The 19,256-nt window shown below is 39.8% G+C and overlaps 1 protein-coding gene and 2 long non-coding RNA genes across 3 annotated transcripts in view; 1 reads left to right on the top strand and 2 right to left on the bottom strand.

The window, feature by feature from the left end:
* Positions 1-531: 531 nt before the first annotated feature.
* On the bottom strand, positions 532-2,398 carry LOC133838729 (uncharacterized). The gene is made up of 3 exons (XR_009893982.1): positions 2,265-2,398; positions 2,029-2,204; positions 532-1,945 (listed from the first exon to the last, which is right to left on the bottom strand). It is a non-coding gene; the product is annotated as an uncharacterized LOC133838729 (long non-coding RNA).
* Positions 2,399-2,977: 579 nt separating this feature from the next.
* LOC133838730 (uncharacterized) lies at positions 2,978-3,190 on the top strand. Its single transcript, XR_009893983.1, has 2 exons — positions 2,978-3,085; positions 3,153-3,190. It is a non-coding gene; the product is annotated as an uncharacterized LOC133838730 (long non-coding RNA).
* A 14,472-nt stretch (positions 3,191-17,662) lies between these two features.
* LOC133836408 (protein unc-13 homolog 4B) overlaps positions 17,663-19,256 on the bottom strand; it is a 28,466-nt gene continuing 26,872 nt past the window's right edge. The window contains 6 exon segments of the mRNA XM_062266886.1: positions 17,663-17,875; positions 17,935-18,113; positions 18,171-18,340; positions 18,400-18,657; positions 18,724-19,089; positions 19,173-19,246. Coding sequence (XP_062122870.1) covers positions 17,784-17,875; positions 17,935-18,113; positions 18,171-18,340; positions 18,400-18,657; positions 18,724-19,089; positions 19,173-19,246 — 1,139 coding nt within the window. The 3' untranslated portion in view covers positions 17,663-17,783.

The raw sequence follows: 19,256 nt of genomic DNA, 5'->3' as shown, positions 1-19,256 counted from the left end.
AGCAGGCGTAATGCCAACTCGTGCAAAACTGCAAGGCTGATGTGTGCCTCTACTAACAAAGACTTAACCAAATTCGTCATGCAGCTTTCAAGGAAAGACTGCAGGCTAATGCTAGGCATTTTAACTGGTCACTGTCTGTCAGCTGTCCATGCTGTAAAGCTGGGCATCACGAACAGTGATCAGTGCAGGAAATGCAACGAACCCGGGGTTAAGGAAACACTTCAGCGTTATCCCGTCTCCGGCTGAAATACCTTAATTCGCCGTGCCACAACGATCTTCGGGACGTTTCACGGCTACCTCCTAGGATGCTGCTGGCTTTTGCCAAAAACGCATCCATACTGTGCGACTTCAGAGACGCTACCAGTACAGCTACGGACCTCCACTGGTCTATGCTTACCCCATACAGAGGCAGCCGGTTCCACCTAACCTATACGTATTATATACATGCTAGCCTATATTGGTATGTGTATGCATAAACACGACAACAATTAATCGTGTCTTAGAAGCTTAGAGTTAAGTTGCAGCTTCATAAGCACTGCGATAGCTTTGGTGGTAGTCTGCAAGCCCAACATGTTGTGGTGTTTGGGTACCATCGCTCTAGCGACTAAGAGAAAACAAGAGAGGCTTTGGTTAATCAGCTGCAGCGATTGCTTTAACGGCGCTTGATCGTTCTCTCCCTCTCCATCTAGAGAATGTAAGAGCAAGTAACACTGTTAGTTTGTTCTTCTCTATTTTTTCTGAAGGGCAGTCTTCAAAATTCAGCCAAACTTTTAACAAGCACCTTCTCTACACAATTACTAAAATAAATTAAATATTATATATTAAAAGTCAGGATATTTCGTGTTTATGAATTCAAGTTGTCAGATACATTTAGACAGTATAAGTAGGCGCCTCGGTTGGTGAATCATCAAAGGCCGTATCATATATCGGGCAGTTTGGAGCTCCGTCGGTCGGCGCAGTCGAATTAATAAGGATATTCTGTCAATCGGTCTAGAAGCACGTCTACATGCGAGTACGAGATTTGAAGGCTCTTCAGCAGAGTGCATTGGTAGTTTGAGTGAGTACAGTTTGACATATGTATGTAGCTTAGAATGGTGACAAATCTAATTAAAATGATTGCTAAGAATGAGACACAACTGGAAGCCAGGCATAAGTCGCTCGCGAAGTTGCACAATGATTTCAAATTGAATCACTAACTGATTGTGCGGTCAGCGGCTCGTGTTCATGCAGCTACGGAATATTTGGTATTAGGTTACTTTATGGTGAGCAGCCTTGTAAGTTTCTTGCTGGCCAATACAGGACCATTACGTCTAGTTCTGGTATTAATAAAAGGGCATCGATATTGTAGTCCAGCATAGTTAGGTCGGGCTCGAGAATCACGGTTGGAGGACCACCAAACAGTAGATGAGCGGAAGTCAGCAGTCCAAATCGTCAGGATTCTCTGAAATTGAGAGAAACAGGCGACTATTAATCATTGCCGCAGAAGTTTCTTGGCATGGCAATTTGTTGCATTATCGGACCAAATCTGATTGAGCCTCCTACGAATATCATTTTAAATCATTTTAGCGCTCTTAGAAAGCGGCAGTTGTTAAATCCTTCACCAACTCAAGATGAACCGCCTTGCTAGCAAAGCAGATGAAATCGCTAAAGTATCATTTGAAAGGGTCCGCAGTAATCCACTCCGCTCATTGGAAACGCAGAATTTAGAAGACGTTCTTTCGGAAGGCTGGTTCAATCAAAGTGGGCCTGGTTCTGGAGCATTCAATGTAATTGAAAACAACCGTTGACACAGTTCTGAGTCCACAAATCGGACATTATTGTAAACGAATTTATGCTAATAGCTCTAGCTCCAATGTGAAGATTGGTTTTATGATGGTGCGGGATGAGTGCCAACGTTATGGTATGGTGTGGTCCAGTGTTGCCGTCAACTCGTTACAGAAAAAGGCTAGATTGATTATAAAAAAAGGATAGAAAAGGACAAAAATTTTAAAAAAGGACAAAAAACAAGACAAAATATTTTTTCCATACATTTTATGTAATATCACTCTTTATTGGTTGCCAACTCGTTTAGAACATCGTCAATGTCATCATTGCAAACTTCTAAACTTTGATTTATTGTAGATTGGTTGCTTCCAATCATTTTTAAATACTTCTCAGGAATTTCATATTCATGGCAACATACGCCTTTTCGGCGTAGCCCAAACCTAAAAAAGGAAAAACAATTTTAATAAATGTGTGAAACAAAAGAGTATTAAAATATTTACCTGATCGATAAAATCGCATTTAAAGTTTCTATTTGCAGTCGGTTGCGCAATTTGGTTTTTACTAAATTAGCTTGGCTAAAAACACGCTCAACTTCTGCATTTTTGATCACGACACATCCACTGCACCCAGTGTTGCCAGTTTAGCCTATTTCAGGCTAGATCTAGCCTATTTATAAATGATCTAGCCTATAAAATTTGTAAATAGCCTATAGCCATAAATCTAGCCTATTTTAAAAAAAAATTTAGCATATTTTTTTAATGTATTTGTGACCAAGGAAAAATTTTATTTTTGGTGTTCATTGTTTTGTGATCTCTAATAATTAATTGTGGAATAAAAGTGAATCGAAGCGTACGTGCCAAAATGCCGAAAGCCATTTACAAACAATTATTTCGCGATGCTTGGTTGGAAAACAGTGAGTTTAAGGACTAGCTCCGGAAAATGCCAGCTGATCCAGCCAAGGCATTTTGTTGCTATTGTAAATGCTCAGTAGCAGCTAAGGTATACGACATACGGCAACATGCGGTGTCCAAAAAACATATTTCGACAATGGGCGCAATTGGTCAAACACAAAAACTAAGTTTTCCTTCCAAATGCTGGAAGACAGAGGAGCAGGAAGCTACACTATGTTTGTATGTGGCTGAGCACACGGCAATATCACCTGTGGACCACTTGTCGAAATTGTGTGTGAAACAATTTAAAGCGTGCATTGCAGCCGCACAAATACAGCTTGGACGGACGAAGTGCACGCAGATTATAAACAATGTGTTGGCAGTGCACTTCATAGAAGACTTATTGATGGATATTGGATCATCGAAATATAGTTATATAGTTTTTAAATTGTGTCAAACTTATTTATATTTTAATAATAATATATTTCAATGTAACAGATATGGGTTACGAAGACACAATGAATGCTGTCATACCTACTCGTTGCCACAAAAGTATCTTTCCCAAATTAAAAAAAAAAAAACAAATATTTGAATGACGGAGAGAACGGCGATATTGAAAGTTTGTTAACGCGTAATAAAAACATGAAAAATACTTTAATTTGGTAGATAATATTGGATTTTAATATATAGCTTATTTTTCAGCATATTTTTCTGAATTTTAGCCTATTCTAGCCTATTTTTACCCAAAATCTAGCCTATTTGCGAGCTCAATACCTGGCAACACTGACTGCACCAGATCCGGCTGATTTTTTTTTGGCATCTTTCCCGCACGAATTTCACAATAAAAGTAACAACTGATAGCACTGTATATCGATATATACGATTTACGATTACAACAGGGTTGCATTCATTTAAAAGTGCTGCTATCGATATAAAAGTAATGTACATTTTGATTACTTTTCAGCACTTTTCACAAAAATAAAAAGCGGATAAAAAAGGCCAGGTCAAAATAAAAAAGGACAGATAAAAGGCTAGGGGATGTTTTAAATTTTTTCCGGCTGACGCAGTTAAAAACCGGACAGATCTGTCCGGAAAAAGGATAAAACGGCAACACTGGTGTGGTCCGTCGAGTCAATATAATAGGGTGGCGGAAGGGTTGAATTGGCTCTCCGAACGCCAATACGAAGAAGTCTAAATTGGACGACGAGTGGCAGCAAAGAAGCGATTGAACTTGATTTCTTGACGAAGCGCTTCGAACGAATTTCCTTCAAATCACTCAATAAGTTTGATAACTGCAGCATTCGCTTACAGCTATGTGCCCTGTTTGACATCTACCACGTTGTGGCCTAGATGCTGAATATGATTAACAAATTTAAACATAAACGCATACACGCGATACATTGAGGCAAATATGATAAGGTATTTGCAACGAGGGGACTATCATGACTTTGCCACCCATTTCCAATATTGAAGCTTCTGTGCAGAATTGTGAGGGCCATTCAATTCGATTTCCAATAAGAAGCTCAGGTCCATGAAATCATATCATTGACTCTGCTAAGCATTCGGAGGTGACACCTCTTGAAAATAAGTTGGCAGGGTTCATAGACATGGGAACATGTTGCCACTTTATGTTGACAGTAAGCTCCTCCTCCTAGACGCTACTCGATTTACCACAAAACTTGTATGTATCGTCTTTGATCTACGAGAGCACCACCGATGAATCGTCCCAGCAATAGAAGTCACCTTCAAGGAAGCCCATTTTGCGAATTTCATGAAGCAGCTTGGCCAGAAGATAAGCACTACATAATTCCCGCTTAGGTAACGATATATGTAGTTTTCAATGGTATTTTAAAACACAACAGCTGAATCTGCTAACTGTGTTTACTCGACCGTCGGCCTCTTCGCTAGCATCACAAAATCTATGAGCTTCCACGGCACCCAGCAGAGAAGAGAGTTAAAGCTGCTGAACATTTCTACCCAGGCTGCCAAGATAGCCTTGCAGAACTGTTGTGGAAATATTTTGAATTTTGTCATGACTAAGACCTAACGGATCATAAAGGCAGACTGCCTGCACGGCTGGGAACATCCTTTTAAGAATAAAAGCCAGAGCAACAGCTAATCAGATGAGGAATCCCAAGCTAGGCCAAGAGTTTTTGTGATTTCACTACCATTGTCGAACCTCATGTACGGTTCCTTGTCATTATCAGTTATTTCTGTCATTACTTCTGCATGACTTGAACACCATTTTCTATTTTTGAAGTTTGAGCGAGCCAGAATTGCAGCTTTTTCCTGAAGCTCAGCAACTGAATCGCCTCCAGATACAAATTCGCCAAAATATAATTCATGCTTTAATGCAGCAGAGGCAACCGGTAATGAGTCTGTTTTATCATGAGTCAGCTGATGCATTGTGCGAACAAACAAAAATGACGCTGGCTTCGTGCCATACGTAACAGTGTCCAGCTTAAAAATATTTATATGTCGAATCGCGTTATAAGGTACATTGATGAAGTTATGTGCACACATCGATTCAACTTGCATATGTCACCTGGTAAGTCCACCAGATATAAACGAGAGCGAAGAGGAATGTGCATCAATTTGGCCTGTATAACGGGACCGGCCATCGTAACCTCATTTAGACAATTTCCAGTGGATGTTGCTGCTCGTTGCATCGAAGACAACACGAAGCTTTGTTGTCGTGCTATCGGCCTTTAGTACGCAGTGTGTGGCAGAAAAGAATTGCAAAGCTCAATGGTAGACGTGTTCCGATTTTAACAAAAAGGTATAGGTATACATATGTAGGACCGGCTGCCCCTGTTTGGGGCAAAGCATAGACGCACAGCTGTACCGGTGGAGCGTATCTTCGTCTCAGAAGTCGCACAGTATGAATGCATTTTTGGCAAAAGCCAGCAGCAACTTAGGTGGTAGCCGTGAAATGTCACGAAGATCGTTGTGGCACGGCGAATTGAGGTATTTAAACCTTAGTCGGGATAACGCTGGGGATCTACAGAGAAGATGCTCAAGTGTTTCCTTAACTCCGGGACTCGTTGCATTTCCTGCACTGCTCACTGTCTGTGATACCCAGCTTTACAGCATGGACAGCCGTCAGACAGTGACCAGTTAAAATGCCTAGCATTAGCCTGCAGTCTTTCCTTGAAAGCTGCATAACGAATTTGTTTAGGTTATTCTTTATTGAAGCACACATAAGCCTTGCAGTTTTGCACGAGTTGGTATTGCGACAGCTCGCGTCCCACTAAAGTCTAGAGCTCACTTAAATTTCTCGGCTTAGGCTGATGTCAGAGTGCGCGCGAGAAGCGAAGCGAAGCGATGCGAGAAGCGATGAGCAAAGCGAGAAGATGTCAGAGTGAGAGCTTTGCGAGAGCGATCTACATTGTTCTATTTTTCAGTTATTAATATGATGGTGATGGATTTGGACGAAGATTTTTTTGCTTGAAGTGCAACATTTAACTTTGTTTTAAAAAAAAGTGGCGTCCATCCGCTTAACTGCAGTAGAAACGAAAAAGGAGAGTTCAAAAATTTATATAATGACTTGAGAAACCACCCAGAAAAGTTTTTTAACTATTCAAGGATGTCTATTTCAACTTTTGACTATATATTAAATAAAATTAGTAGTCGGCTGGAGAAGCGTTGGACAAATTTTGAAAATAAGCGGTAATTAAATCACAGAATGCAACAAAACAATCGTACGCTCTGAGAGAGTTGAAGCGATAAAGCAGGTTGCAAACTGCTCTCTCGCTTTGCTCTCGCTTTCTCGCTTGAACTCGCAACTCGCTTCGCTCTCACTCTGACATCTTTCGAGCGATTGCATATGAAAAAGGTTGCAATGGTTTATCGCTCGTTCTCGCCCAATATTATCGCATCGCTTCTCGCGCGCACTCTGACATCAGCCTTAGAGTTCGCAGGGGATATCGAAACATTGCACATGTTACGGACATCGAACCCAACCGCCTCTTTGGCGAGAGTGTCTGCGATCTCGTTGCCATCGATGCCCTGGTGGCTTGGGATCCAATGGATACGCACGATCGCGGATGTGTTCAGCGACTCTATTGCTCTTCTGCTGTCCAGGACAACTTGACCACATCAGAGTGCATTGATCTTATTGCAGCCTGGCTGTCATCAAAGATATTAATCGAATTGTGATTGTGATGTAAACCCCGAGCCACTTCTGCAGCCTTGCCAATGGCAAAGACTTCCGCCTGGAAGATGCTGCAATGGTCAGGAAGTTTATAGGAGTATTTATAGACCGGGTCTGGCAGTATACAACCGCACCGACTCCTTCATCCATCTTCGACCCGTCGCGACGGTGAAGAGGTTGAGGGCTTCGGGAATGCATAACCCTTCCCTCCAGCAGCCCGGTTCCACGTACACCATGTTTATGTTCTCAGTACAGGTGAGGGGGATAGTATAGTACAAGTCTACAAGTCTCCCTACCAATGGCGCTGTGGCCATAGCCTAATAAACCCATTTTGCCTGTAGCAGCAATCCTAAGGGCCGATTTTGCGGCTATGGATTGCGCGTATAGGTTAGGGGTCCGACGCCGATTATTACCTCGAGGGCTTTAGTAGGCGTCGACCTGATGGCGCCTGTGATGCACAGTAGCGCTTGGCGCTGTGTCCTTTCCATGACGGATAGTTACGTCCTTTTTTTCCGTAACCTGCCACCACACTAGAATACCATAGGTGAGGATAGAGCGAACAACAGAGATGAATATCCACCCCATAAGATTAGGAGAGAGGCCCCAAGTGCAGCTAAGCATATTTTTCGCCATGTAAAAGGTTGCGGCGGGCTTCTTCATCCTTTCTAACACGTTCAGTGTCCATGTCAATTTGCTATCCAGGACCACACCTACGTATTTTGGAGGAGGACCACCCGCCTATCGCTAATAAGGCGGTTGATCCTTCTGTGGATCGCTGGAGCCGTGTTCACTGAGGTAAAGCCCTTCATAATAGTGTCAGTAATGACATTATTGAAGGCGCCTGAAATGTCAAGAAAAACACCCCCAAGGCATATTCTTTGAAGTGGTCTGCTTTTCCAATGAAGGCTACAAGAGCATGGAGAGCCGTCTCGATAGACTTGCCCTTCGTATAAGCATGCTGGTTTGGAGCCATCAGATGCAATGAATTGCTCCTGATGTGCATATCAAGTAGCTTCTCCAGAGTTTTAAGCAGAAAAGCGGTTAGGCTGATTGGTCGAAAGTCATTTGGGACCACGTGAATGCAATTGCACGCCTTAGGCAGGAAAATGACTTTAGAGGTCCTTTAAGAAATTGGCATATGACACCATGCGAGAGACGCCGTCTAAATCTCCGATAACCATGGAACAATCGCAGATTTGCTGGCATGCAGTATCGCTGGTGAAAGTCCATCGAGACCGGGCGACCTTACCCTTGCAAAGGAGTCGATAGTCCAAATAATTTTGTTTGTAGTGATTAGACCGGCAGGGGGTCTCATAACTGGGAGACTATCACAGCTCTTCAGCATCACCACGGTTAGATCGTCATTGCTGTAATTAGGTAGTAGATGAGGTTTTAGTCCCTTTTTTACAAGGACGGCAGTTCTCGATCTACTTACTAATGTCCGGACGTATTAATCGTAATTAGGCGACTTCAGCCCTGCAACCGTGTTGCCCGACGCTATCAACGGTTCCTGGACCAAAGCCGCGTAGGCGGACCCTTCCTCTTGTGTGAAGAGGAGCTCCGCCGAAGCCGTTTTAGATTTGTGGAGGCTAAGCTGCAGCACACTCATTAGAGGTTTGCACACTTGCGGGTGGCCCGTCTGCAAGGACGGTTCCTTCCCACCTCCTCCGTCTCGTCCGTCAAGTTGAGGTGCAAGGTAGCGTCAGTCATGCTCTCTAGCCTGAGATCTGCCTTTACCTCCCCTGAGGGAGGTGAAGGTACATCAACCTTTAGCACGGACCAATCACTCGTCGGAATGGGCCGGGTTGTGCTTTTTAAGCAGTTGAAGCGCCCGCTCGTCCTGCACAGCTATAGGGAACAGGACCTTCACCTTCGGCATGGACGGAATATTATTTCTGTCCACCACGTCCAGCTTGGCCCCCTTCCATAGTCCGTCCAGTTTGGGTACAGTCGCTTTCGGCCATAACAATGTTAGGTCGTCCTTGCATGTCAGGATTTTGACACCATTCATCCAGCCAGTGTCTTCGAAAGTAGGCATTGGACTGTCTGGGGCATTCTCCATCCTGACAAACAGTGCGTCGACCAGCTTGCTATGGGTCAAACGCCACCTCTCTGCAGACATTTTCCCGTTAGGGTTCCCTCTGTCTATGAGAGCAAAGGCGTGATGCCGCCTGGCAGTTTCTACAACCGTTGAAGCTGAACTCCACCTTTTTGTTGGCAGGGCCGGTAGAACCGTTCTGCACTATATTGCCTTTTCGGAGGAATCTAATTTGGATTTCACGCATCCACGTGTTAGCCCAGGCAAGCCTCTCCTTATCCTTGACAGACAAATTAGCTACGCCAATGAGCTTTGCGTGAATGCGGGTCGCCGCCTTATTTTTGGCCTTCTCCTTCAGCCCACCCGTGGCCGCTGCGCAACCATGGAGGTGCTGGCGATATGCCGAGGTGACTGAAGAAGACGACGTTCCTCCTCCACCGTATCTCTACGTATGACGCAGTGCTCTCTTGGTCCGAGTCGGTTAAGACAACGGCACCCGTGCGCATCAACCTCGAGTTGTTGTTTGTGGCAGTATTGTTACAACTGATTTGGCCTGCACCCACCGCATCAGAGTTGTGACCGCTGGCGACACGCAGAGAGGATCTCTCCCCCCCCCCGTGCCCGCCGGTGGTAGTAGTCACGTGTTCCACCGACGTTTGGGCTGAAATCCCAGCCCGGCTTGAATTCTTTATATGCTCCATTCCGAGACATATTGGCTGATTTTATTCATGGGAGCCCCCCATAGCGTTTTCAGTCTGACCGCTTTTCACAAAAAAAATTCCACCAAAATTATAATCTGCTATAACCCAGCAGCCGGTGTAAACCGAACTCTCGATAGAATTAATTCACAGGTGTAAGCTCAATTGTCTATGGGGAAATTTTGTTACAGAGTGTGAACAAAAAGCCCATTGAAGTCGAATATTTTATGCGCATCGCCTGCTGAATCAAAATACCACTCCTAGCTGTCAATGTCATAAAACATTTTCGTCATTACATGGTCATAAAATCGGGGTGTTTGCTGATTCCAATTCGTTGAACGCTAGCCGCACAAAGCTAGATCTATCATCGAGGGTAGATTGAAAGGAGTCTTTCATAACACACTGCAATGGCAAGAACAAATGTTTACCTGTAATCCTTAGGTCATTTAGATGGGCAGTGATTAATCACGTTCACGAATCTATTATTTGTATTAGATAGGGGAAATCATTGGACAACGTCTATGGTTTGTCGAAAATTGTAATACTTGTATGAGGAGTGAGTGGGAAGAATGACTTAAAGAAGTAAGTAATCATCCTGATAGATGCGTTTAGAATAATAGTTTATTTACACCACATCCAGAACATTGACGCTGACAGTTCAATACATGCCATAGATTGTTTGTTTGGTGTGCCAATTTGAATTATCGCGGATCAGGGTCGAATCTCAGGAAGAATGATATTCTGGTTATAAAAGGTAATTATAAAGTAAAGATAAAGCAATTGGCAACCCAGACAGTAAATCATATTAAAATCCGAACAGAACACATGACAGTATGTCAAAAAGACATACTCAATCAAATAGTTAAAAAACATACTGAACTATTTTCGGAACCTGACGAAAAATTAACATACACCACCGCGGTACAAGGTCAAATCAGAACAAACACAGATCTACCAGCTCATAGCAGACATTATCCACACCCAGCCTCTCTAAGACCAGAAGTCGAGAAACAAATCAATCAGTTGCTCGATGATGGCATAATAAGACCTTCACGGTCACCTTTTAATGCCCCAGTATGGATAGTACCGAAAAAACAGATTCATCTGGTGAAAAGAAATATAGACTTGTTATAGATTATAGAAAACTTAATGCTATAACAATATCAGATCGATACCCAATTCCAGACATTGGCGAGATCATTGCTCAATTAGGTAGAAATAAATATTTCACAGTGCTCGATCCCGCTTAATTCAAAGGATATAGAGAAGACAGCGTTTTCAGTAAACGGTGGAAAGTTCGAATTCACCTGACTGCCGTTTGGCTTAAAGAACTCCCCATCTATTTTCCAAAGAGCTCTCGATGACATCTTACGAGAACATATCGGAACAAGATGCTATGTCTATATCGACGATATCATAATTTTTAGCAAATCTGAAGATGAACACACCCAAGATCTCGATAAAGTATTCTCCACTTTAGCCAAAGCAAATATGAAGGTACAAATCGGTAAGTGTGAATTCTTTAGAAATCAAGATGATTTCCTTGGCTTCACTATTTCTAATAACGGGGTAAAAACAAACAAAGAAAAAGTTAAGGCTATTAATAATTTTCCGGTACCAAAGACCTTAAAGGATTTGAGATCCTTTCTAGGGCTATCAAGTTATTACAGACGCTTTATTCGTGACTATGCCAAATTAGCAAAGCCACTCACAACCCTACTCAGAGGAGTTAATGGTCGTTCTTCAAAAAATATCTCTCATAAAGTAAACATAGTCTTTGACCAGAATTGTAAAAATGCATTTGAAAAAATTAAGAATACTTTAGTTTCGCAAGATGTGATTCTTGCATACCCAGATTTCACAAAAGAATTTCAGCTAACAACACATGCTTCAAATTACGCAATAGGCGCAGTACTAGAGCAGAATGGCAGACCGATCACTTTTATTTCGCGTACACTAAATAGCACTGAAGAAAACTATGCCACGAATGAAAAAGAAATGTTGGCCATAGTATGGGCTCTTCAAAGTCTACGCATGTACCTTTACGGTACTTCTAAAGTTATTATATTCACTGATCATCAACCATTAACTTTTGCATTAAGCAACAAAAATCATAATGGTAAACTCAAAAGGTGGAAAAGCTACCTTGAAGAGTACAATCACGAACTCAGATACAAACCAGGAACCTCCAACGTAGTGGCAGATGCCCTATCTAGAAATCCTCCAGGTGCTCAGATAAATAGCACCACAGCTACCATTCATAGCGACGAGAGTTCATCGCACAATCTTATACCTTGTGCAAACATTCCAATTAACGTATTCAAAAACCAATTATTATTACTGACTTCAGATAAGGAATCCTACGATTTCGAATTACCATTTCCACAGTATCATCGTCATACAATAAAGAAGAGAGAGTACTCTGAAGAAGACCTGATAAAAATCTTAAAAGAAAGACTTGACCCAAAGATTGTAAACGGTTTGCTTACTTCTGAAAGAATAATGGGAAAAATTCAAAATATTTACCCTTTCCATTTCAGTAGTTATAAAGTAAGATACACACAAACCTAAGTAGAGGATATTCCTTTAGAATCTGACCAGAATGAGATCATCGTCAAAGAGCATGTTCGAGCTCATAGAAATCCAATCGAAAACAAAATCCAAATTCTCAGCAAATTTTTTTCCCAGGTTTAACAAAGAAAGTAACGGCTATTGCCAAGCAGTGCGAAACTTGTAAACTTTCTAAGTATGATAGGCATCCTCAACATGGGGAAATCCAACCAACTCCAATACCTACTTACCCTGGAGAAATTATCCATATAGATCTATACACTACACAGAAAACTTTAGTACTTACTGCCATAGATAAATTTTCAAGATATGCTCAGATTAAAATAGTAAAATCAAGAGCTGCTGAAGATCTAAAAACGCTCCTTCGGGAGGTAATGATGGCATTTGGCATGCCAAAGTTAGTCGTCATGGACAAAGAAAAGGCTCTAAACGCAGCGTCAATCAAGTTCTTATTAAAAGAACAACTTAAAGTAGAAGTCTTCACGACCCCACCGTATGCTTCCACAAGCAACGGTCAAATAGAAAGATTTCATTCAACTATGACCGAAATCTTGAGGTGTCTTAAACGAGACGAGTCGACAGCCACTTTTGAGGACTTGATCTTTAAAACAGTAAAAGAATATAACCACTCAATCCACTCAACAACGAAAAAGAAACCTATAGAAATATTTTTTTGGGAATCAATTTAATTCAAACCCAATAGAACTCGAACGCTTAAGAAATCAGATTAGTAATAACATCACCAAAAAACAGGAAGAGGATATCTCTTATCACAACCAGAAAAGAAACCCTATAAGAAAATATGAAAAAGGCGAAACCATTTTTATTAAAATTGACAAAAGACTAGGGTCCAAAATAACCCCTAGATATCGAAAAGAAATCGTAGCTAAAGACAACAATACAACAGTGAAAACTCAATCAGGAAGAATTGTTCATAAAAATAATATAAAAACGTAATTTTGTCCACAGGTTTTTTTTGCCATTATGCTACGGATTGGCAACCGTATTAGATTACTCACACTCACAGCTAATCCCGATAAAAACAGGAATCGCCGCAATCCAGGAGAGTACATTTAAAATAATCCATGTTTTCGACATAAAAGAATACGAAGAAATGACCTCAAAACTAGAAGAGTCATTAAAGAACGTTAGCTACTCTCATCAATTACATCCATACTTAGAATATGAACTAAATATAATTAAAAACGAGTTACGTAGGTTAAGACCGAACAAACGAAAAAATTAGATCCATAGATGCTTTAGGAACAGCATGGAAATGGCTGGCCGGTACATCGGACAGAAGTGATCATGAAATTCTAATAGCAAAATTGAACCAACAACAACAAAAAAATAACAATAGACAGGTAATAATCAATAAAAAATTAGCTGCAGGAATAAATGAAATGAGTCGCGTAACAAACGCAATATTAAAACACACTATAGACACTAATGATATTAAAGAAAATTTTGTAATACAAACTTCAACTTCTAAAAAAAGATAACAACAAACGGCAATAGTATGCTCTATATGGTAAACATACCCCTAGTAGGAACACAACCATGTAACGCTATGATAATTAAAGCAGTTAAGCAAGACAATGTAATAAATGACATAAAATATGAAAACATAATAATTTGTAACAAAACTATTTACGCTATAATACAAGAATGTGAAACATTTAGTGATAAGACAATTTGTAATAAAAATAATGTTATTAATCTTAGTAACGACTCCTGCATAGCACCGCTACTTCAAAATAGAAAACCACACTGCAAAGCCATCAACAATCAACATATCCCAAATCATCAGGAGATAGCGACCGGCACCATCCTTCTCAACAGTTTCAAAGGCAACATTAAAATCGACAAAGAAGAAATGGAGCTAGAAGGAACTTATCTAATACAGTTCCAAAACTCTACAGTCTACATCAACGAAGACAAGTACGAGTCAATAGAAGCAAAATACGCAGAAGCAACACCCCCACTTGTCCAATTAATGGCCGAAAAGACGTTAACAGAAGAGGTTCTTTCGCTACAAATGCTGAAAGAAATCAACATCAATAACACTCGGAAACTGGATACGCTAAGAACTGAGAGCTTTAAGGCAAACTCTATCAGCTTCGGACTTTTTTGGTGTCTTAGTGATAACATTCATCATAATGGCCATATGGATATGGAAGCTGAAATCCGCTCCAGAATTACAGAAGGCCACACAAGCACAGGAAGTCGAAACTCCAAGCAATGGAACGCGAAAACGCTTCTACATTGCGTCCGAGGACGTCCGCGCTTAAAGGGGGGAGGAGTTAACAACAATGTTTACACACCAGAAGGTGGCTAAGTGCATCGACACCTGAAATGCACTCAGCCAATTCTGCAAGCTCTGCAAAGTCTGCAGAACATCCGCCACATGCCCTGGGTCAGCACATCGATCGTGGGACACTTGCGCAACGCGGGATCGCAAGCAGGAGCGAGTGCCACATGCCCTGTGTCAGCACAATATCCACACTTGCGCAACCAGCGCCAACGCGGGATCGTCAGCAGCGACGGCAGCAGCGGTAGCGGCAGCGAGTTTTCATTATAAGAATTAGAATTGTCATAAGTTAGTTCCATTTTGGCAACCAAATAAAGCAATCGCTTTTTTTTTAATAAAATAAACATAACGTTTTGTTAATTCATGTAAAGAACTTGATGAAGATCTAGATGCCTTAAGAGAACATTCATCTGATTCCCAAATGGAAACTGCAGATAGTGCAGAAGGCAAATATGCCTGAATCTAATAGGATTCCCGAGTGGAGAATGAAGATAAGAATCGAACGATACAGGCTTTGGAATCCCAAGAGGGGATGTAATGACCGTACCATAACAGAAGGATTTCTTATGTCTGGAATCACTTGTAAGAGTAACTACACCAGTTAAAAAGGCTAAATAAATTAAAAGAATAGTTGTCTAAGGTTAAGAAGAAAATGTAATGACAAGAATCTATGAATTAATATTACAAAATTAATTTGCTTGTTTTGTATTAACGCTTAAAATGATATGTAAACAATTGATTAGTTGAAAAGTGATGCCGATAGTATTTATATATTTCGTGGCATGTCAAAAATCTTGTGGATCCAGCATTTGCCGAGTTTGAGTCAGTTTGTTAAGCATCGAGACATCGAACTTGCTGTGCTTATTTGAAACGAAAGTATGAAACAAATATGGAACCTGAACCAAATGTTTTGGTACTGTGAATTCTGTGAGGGACGTTTATTTCTTAAAATTTGAGGTCTTATATACCTGACAATAGTTTCTTATAACTAACGGACCTCCGTTTTCTATTTTTATATTTATGTGAAACACATGAGCATTTGACAACCTCCAGTGAATGTGCGTGAGATACAATTTTAATGAGCGCGAGGTCTTGGTTTTTTATGAAATTTAAAATTTCAAAATACGTATGTTTTAAATGCACAAACTCTTGAACGTTTTAAGTTTACGAATTATTTTGGTATTTTAGATCCCAAGATCAAGTTGGATTCGCATATTTTCGTCTATAGCTAATAGTTTCTTTGACGCACTTGGGTTAAGTAGGCGTAGGCTTAAAAAATTTAATGATACTTACGGTACAAAACTTCTCTATACTTCCCATCTTCACTCGATTCTTGAATATGGGTTTTGTATTTGGAGTCCCCAATATAAGGTTCATCAAGATAAATTAGAATCTGTGCAAAGACAAATCTTGCACTTCTCCCTTCTTTCTCTGCCGCCTTATCGTAGTAGACTTTTACTTATAAATCTCCCCGATCGTCGAACCTTCTCTGAACTAATGTTTTTGCACAATTTAATTGATCGGATTTAGGGTTCCGATTAGAAATTGTAGAATTGTAGAAACAATAACGTCATACAAATCCTGAGTGGAAACTTGAGTGAATTCGGTGAATTTTTGATTATTATGGATCCCGTATCACTTTAAAAAATTTTTTTCGATTTGCAAAACAAGCAACTTTGTCTTGCCGAAATGAAAAACAGAAAGCCTTTTTGTACATTAAAACAGATCACAATTCCAAAAGTTAGCGTTGTTAACTTCTGACTAAAACATAAGTAAGCTGCGGTAGTAAGAAATGAAACATTCCGATAGAAGAACGATGACGAAACAAGTAAGAAAGTTACAGTAGAGTGTGCTCGACTGTGAGATACCCGCTACCCATTTTGAATAAAAGCAAAATATTGCCAAACGGTATATTTGTTATATCGATATAGAACCACATTCAAAATATACCAAAGTCGGCACAATATACCAGATTGTCGGCCACAGCAACTAAGACCCCTAGTAAGAAGCCGTTTTGCCCATACAAAAGTATTTCTTTAATAACTTCCACAATTTTTATCTGATCGCAATCAAATTTTCAAATCATAAATACTTTAGCTATTATTGTATACACCAAAATTCGCAGCTGTAGCTTGAAAATTACACTTGTTATTCGATTTTATTGATTGGCGGGGGCGGAAGTGGGTGTGGCTAAAATTTAAAACAAACTTGATTTGCGTGCAAACATAACAAATGCTGTCGAAAAAATTATAGCTCTATCTCTTATAGTCTTCAAGGTCTAGGTGTTCATACGGACAGACACAAAGACACACAGACGGACAGACGAACATGGCAAGATCGTCTCGGCTGTTGATGCTGATCAAGAATATATATACTTTATAGGGTCGGAGATATCTTCTTCTACCTGTTACATACATTTCCTGCCGGCACAAAGTTATAATACGCTTCTCCCCTTGGGTAGCGGGTATTAAAATTGTGAAAACCGGAGCACCTAAAAACGAAAATCTGCACTCATAAATATTTTTTCCCTATGGAACTTACAGAAATTTTTTCTATTTATTTGAACCATTTTTTATCCTATAATATACATAAGTCTGGCGTAAAGTGCACCTCTTGGCCTTATTATATTGAATTTCAACACCTCACCAATTTGTTCTCGAACATGGACAAAATGATTTTCTTTTAACTGTTTTTCGTGGATCAATTAATAGTAATTCAAATTAATTGTAATTAATTAATTCAAAACAATTAAATAAATTGAACTTATGGAAAACACTAACATTCCAAAAAATTAGCACTCTTTTGAAACCAAAACATACCATTCAGCAACTTATATATGAGTTAACAACCAAAGTGGCTCTCGGTCAAATTCCCGGCCCGTTCCCACATTTCAACTCCACGTGTCGCAACGCCAGCGGTTCTACACGCGCAGAAATTCGACCACTGCACACCTGCAGTCAGGTCGATGCACTACCCAGACGACATCCGAAACAGTTGCACCGGACGCAACAGTAATTAGCCAATTGGCATAAGCCTCGGAATTCTAACATTAGCACCGTGGGACCGCCAATTAGACAAAAGACACGCAGCGAAGCTTCTGCTGTCCACGTTACCATTAGCTGGATCAACAAATCAACGCCTCTGCTCGCATCGCCGATCACCGCGGGATAAAAAAAAAAAAACATTGTTAACTTTAGTAATAAATTTAGTATATCAACAAAAAATTTAATTTATGTATATTCAAATATCATTTTTATTTAAATCTGTACATTTACAAGAAATGAAATGCATGCATCTTGTGGTTTTAAATTACATGGTAAAATAAAATATTAAGTAATACCATTTCTTCAATTAAATATCAGAATGTTGACTTGGTTCTCAATTTTTTCAGGAAATCCTTAGCTTGTTTATCTCCTTGTCTATTTTCTAAAGCTCGCAGTGCCATGGAATCTAATAACAGCAAAAAAATCAGCTAAAAATGTGCGCTAATTTAAAATACGTTTAATTACCTGAATATTCTGGCCTACATAGATTCATTAGAATTTGTTCCTCTTGACAAGCTCTGAGATCGGCAAACGTTATATAACATTCACCTATATGTTGGCTAGTTATTCCAAATAAATCTTTGTCCTTAATATTGAATAGAATCAGACTATTCCCATTTTTGCGTTGATCCTCTTTTAAGTCACTAACATATAAAACTGTTTTGGGATACAATTGCATAATTTCATTTGTAAATACTTACACACTAAATTGCTCATCATAAAGAGGAAAGCAGTTTTTATTATGCACTGCAGTTTTAAATGAGGTAAATCCGATAAAACGATTCGTTGGCATCAGAGAAACTTTTACAAACGAATCGCAAAGGCCGTTCTTATCCATGGGTCGCAAATTACGAGCATTTAGTATTTTAAGCTAAAATTATAAATCAGATAGACTAAGCTCAAAACATTTATATATTACTTGAAACTTACCGTTAACTCAGAATCTGTAAATTGAGCACTAATTGCTAGTTGGCCAAAAATGACAGTCGATTCTTCTTTTTGATATTTCAATCGATCGAGATAATATTGATGGATTAGTTCGGAAGTTTCTAGGGCATATAGATCCAGTCTTGTCTCAATTTCCAACAAAATTTTAACATCCGTTACGGCGTTCTCAATTTTAAAACACGATATCATTGTACGAAGAGTCTCCCTTAAATTTTGGAAAAAAGCTGGAGGGCGTCGTTTCTAAAAATATATAAATTAAGATAAGAAACCTTCGGGTTGAAATTTGTGTATTTGTTTAATAGTTACATCCAGATTCAACTGAATAAGATCATAAATGATTATTGACAATTCTGTCCAAATACAGTCCAAAATTCTACTGAAATTGACTTCGTTGAGAGTTTTATAAAGTGTTTCTAGTGACTGCTCTAAGTATATCATCAACCTTTCCATGGAATTGGAATCTTTGTGCAGTACTTCGGCTCCTTCAGTTAAAAATCGTCGAATTGGGGGAGACATTTTATGCGCCACATGCTCAATTAATTCAACGATTTGATTACGTTGGGTATCAAGGGCATTATCGATAACTGCCTTAATAGTATTGGTACATCGCTCTGCCTCTAAATTTGATCTGAACTCTCCTATTCGTTTAATTACATCTTCACTTCCAAGTTCCTTGACAAAAAAAAGAAAAACATTAAAAAAACACACGTTATTGTAATAACAAAATAAAAAAACTGACTTCATATGAAACAAACCTTAATAAATGACGGTAAGCTTTGCCGAATGTAGTCCATATTGTTAATGGCCAAACACCATTCTTCTGATAGCACTGAAAAATT

This window comes from Drosophila sulfurigaster, chromosome 2R, assembly GCF_023558435.1.
Source record: "Drosophila sulfurigaster albostrigata strain 15112-1811.04 chromosome 2R, ASM2355843v2, whole genome shotgun sequence".
In the NCBI taxonomy this organism is placed as follows: domain Eukaryota; kingdom Metazoa; phylum Arthropoda; class Insecta; order Diptera; family Drosophilidae; genus Drosophila; species Drosophila sulfurigaster.
The sequence above is the reverse complement of the archived record's forward strand: the minus strand, read 5'-3'. Positions and strand labels throughout refer to the sequence as shown.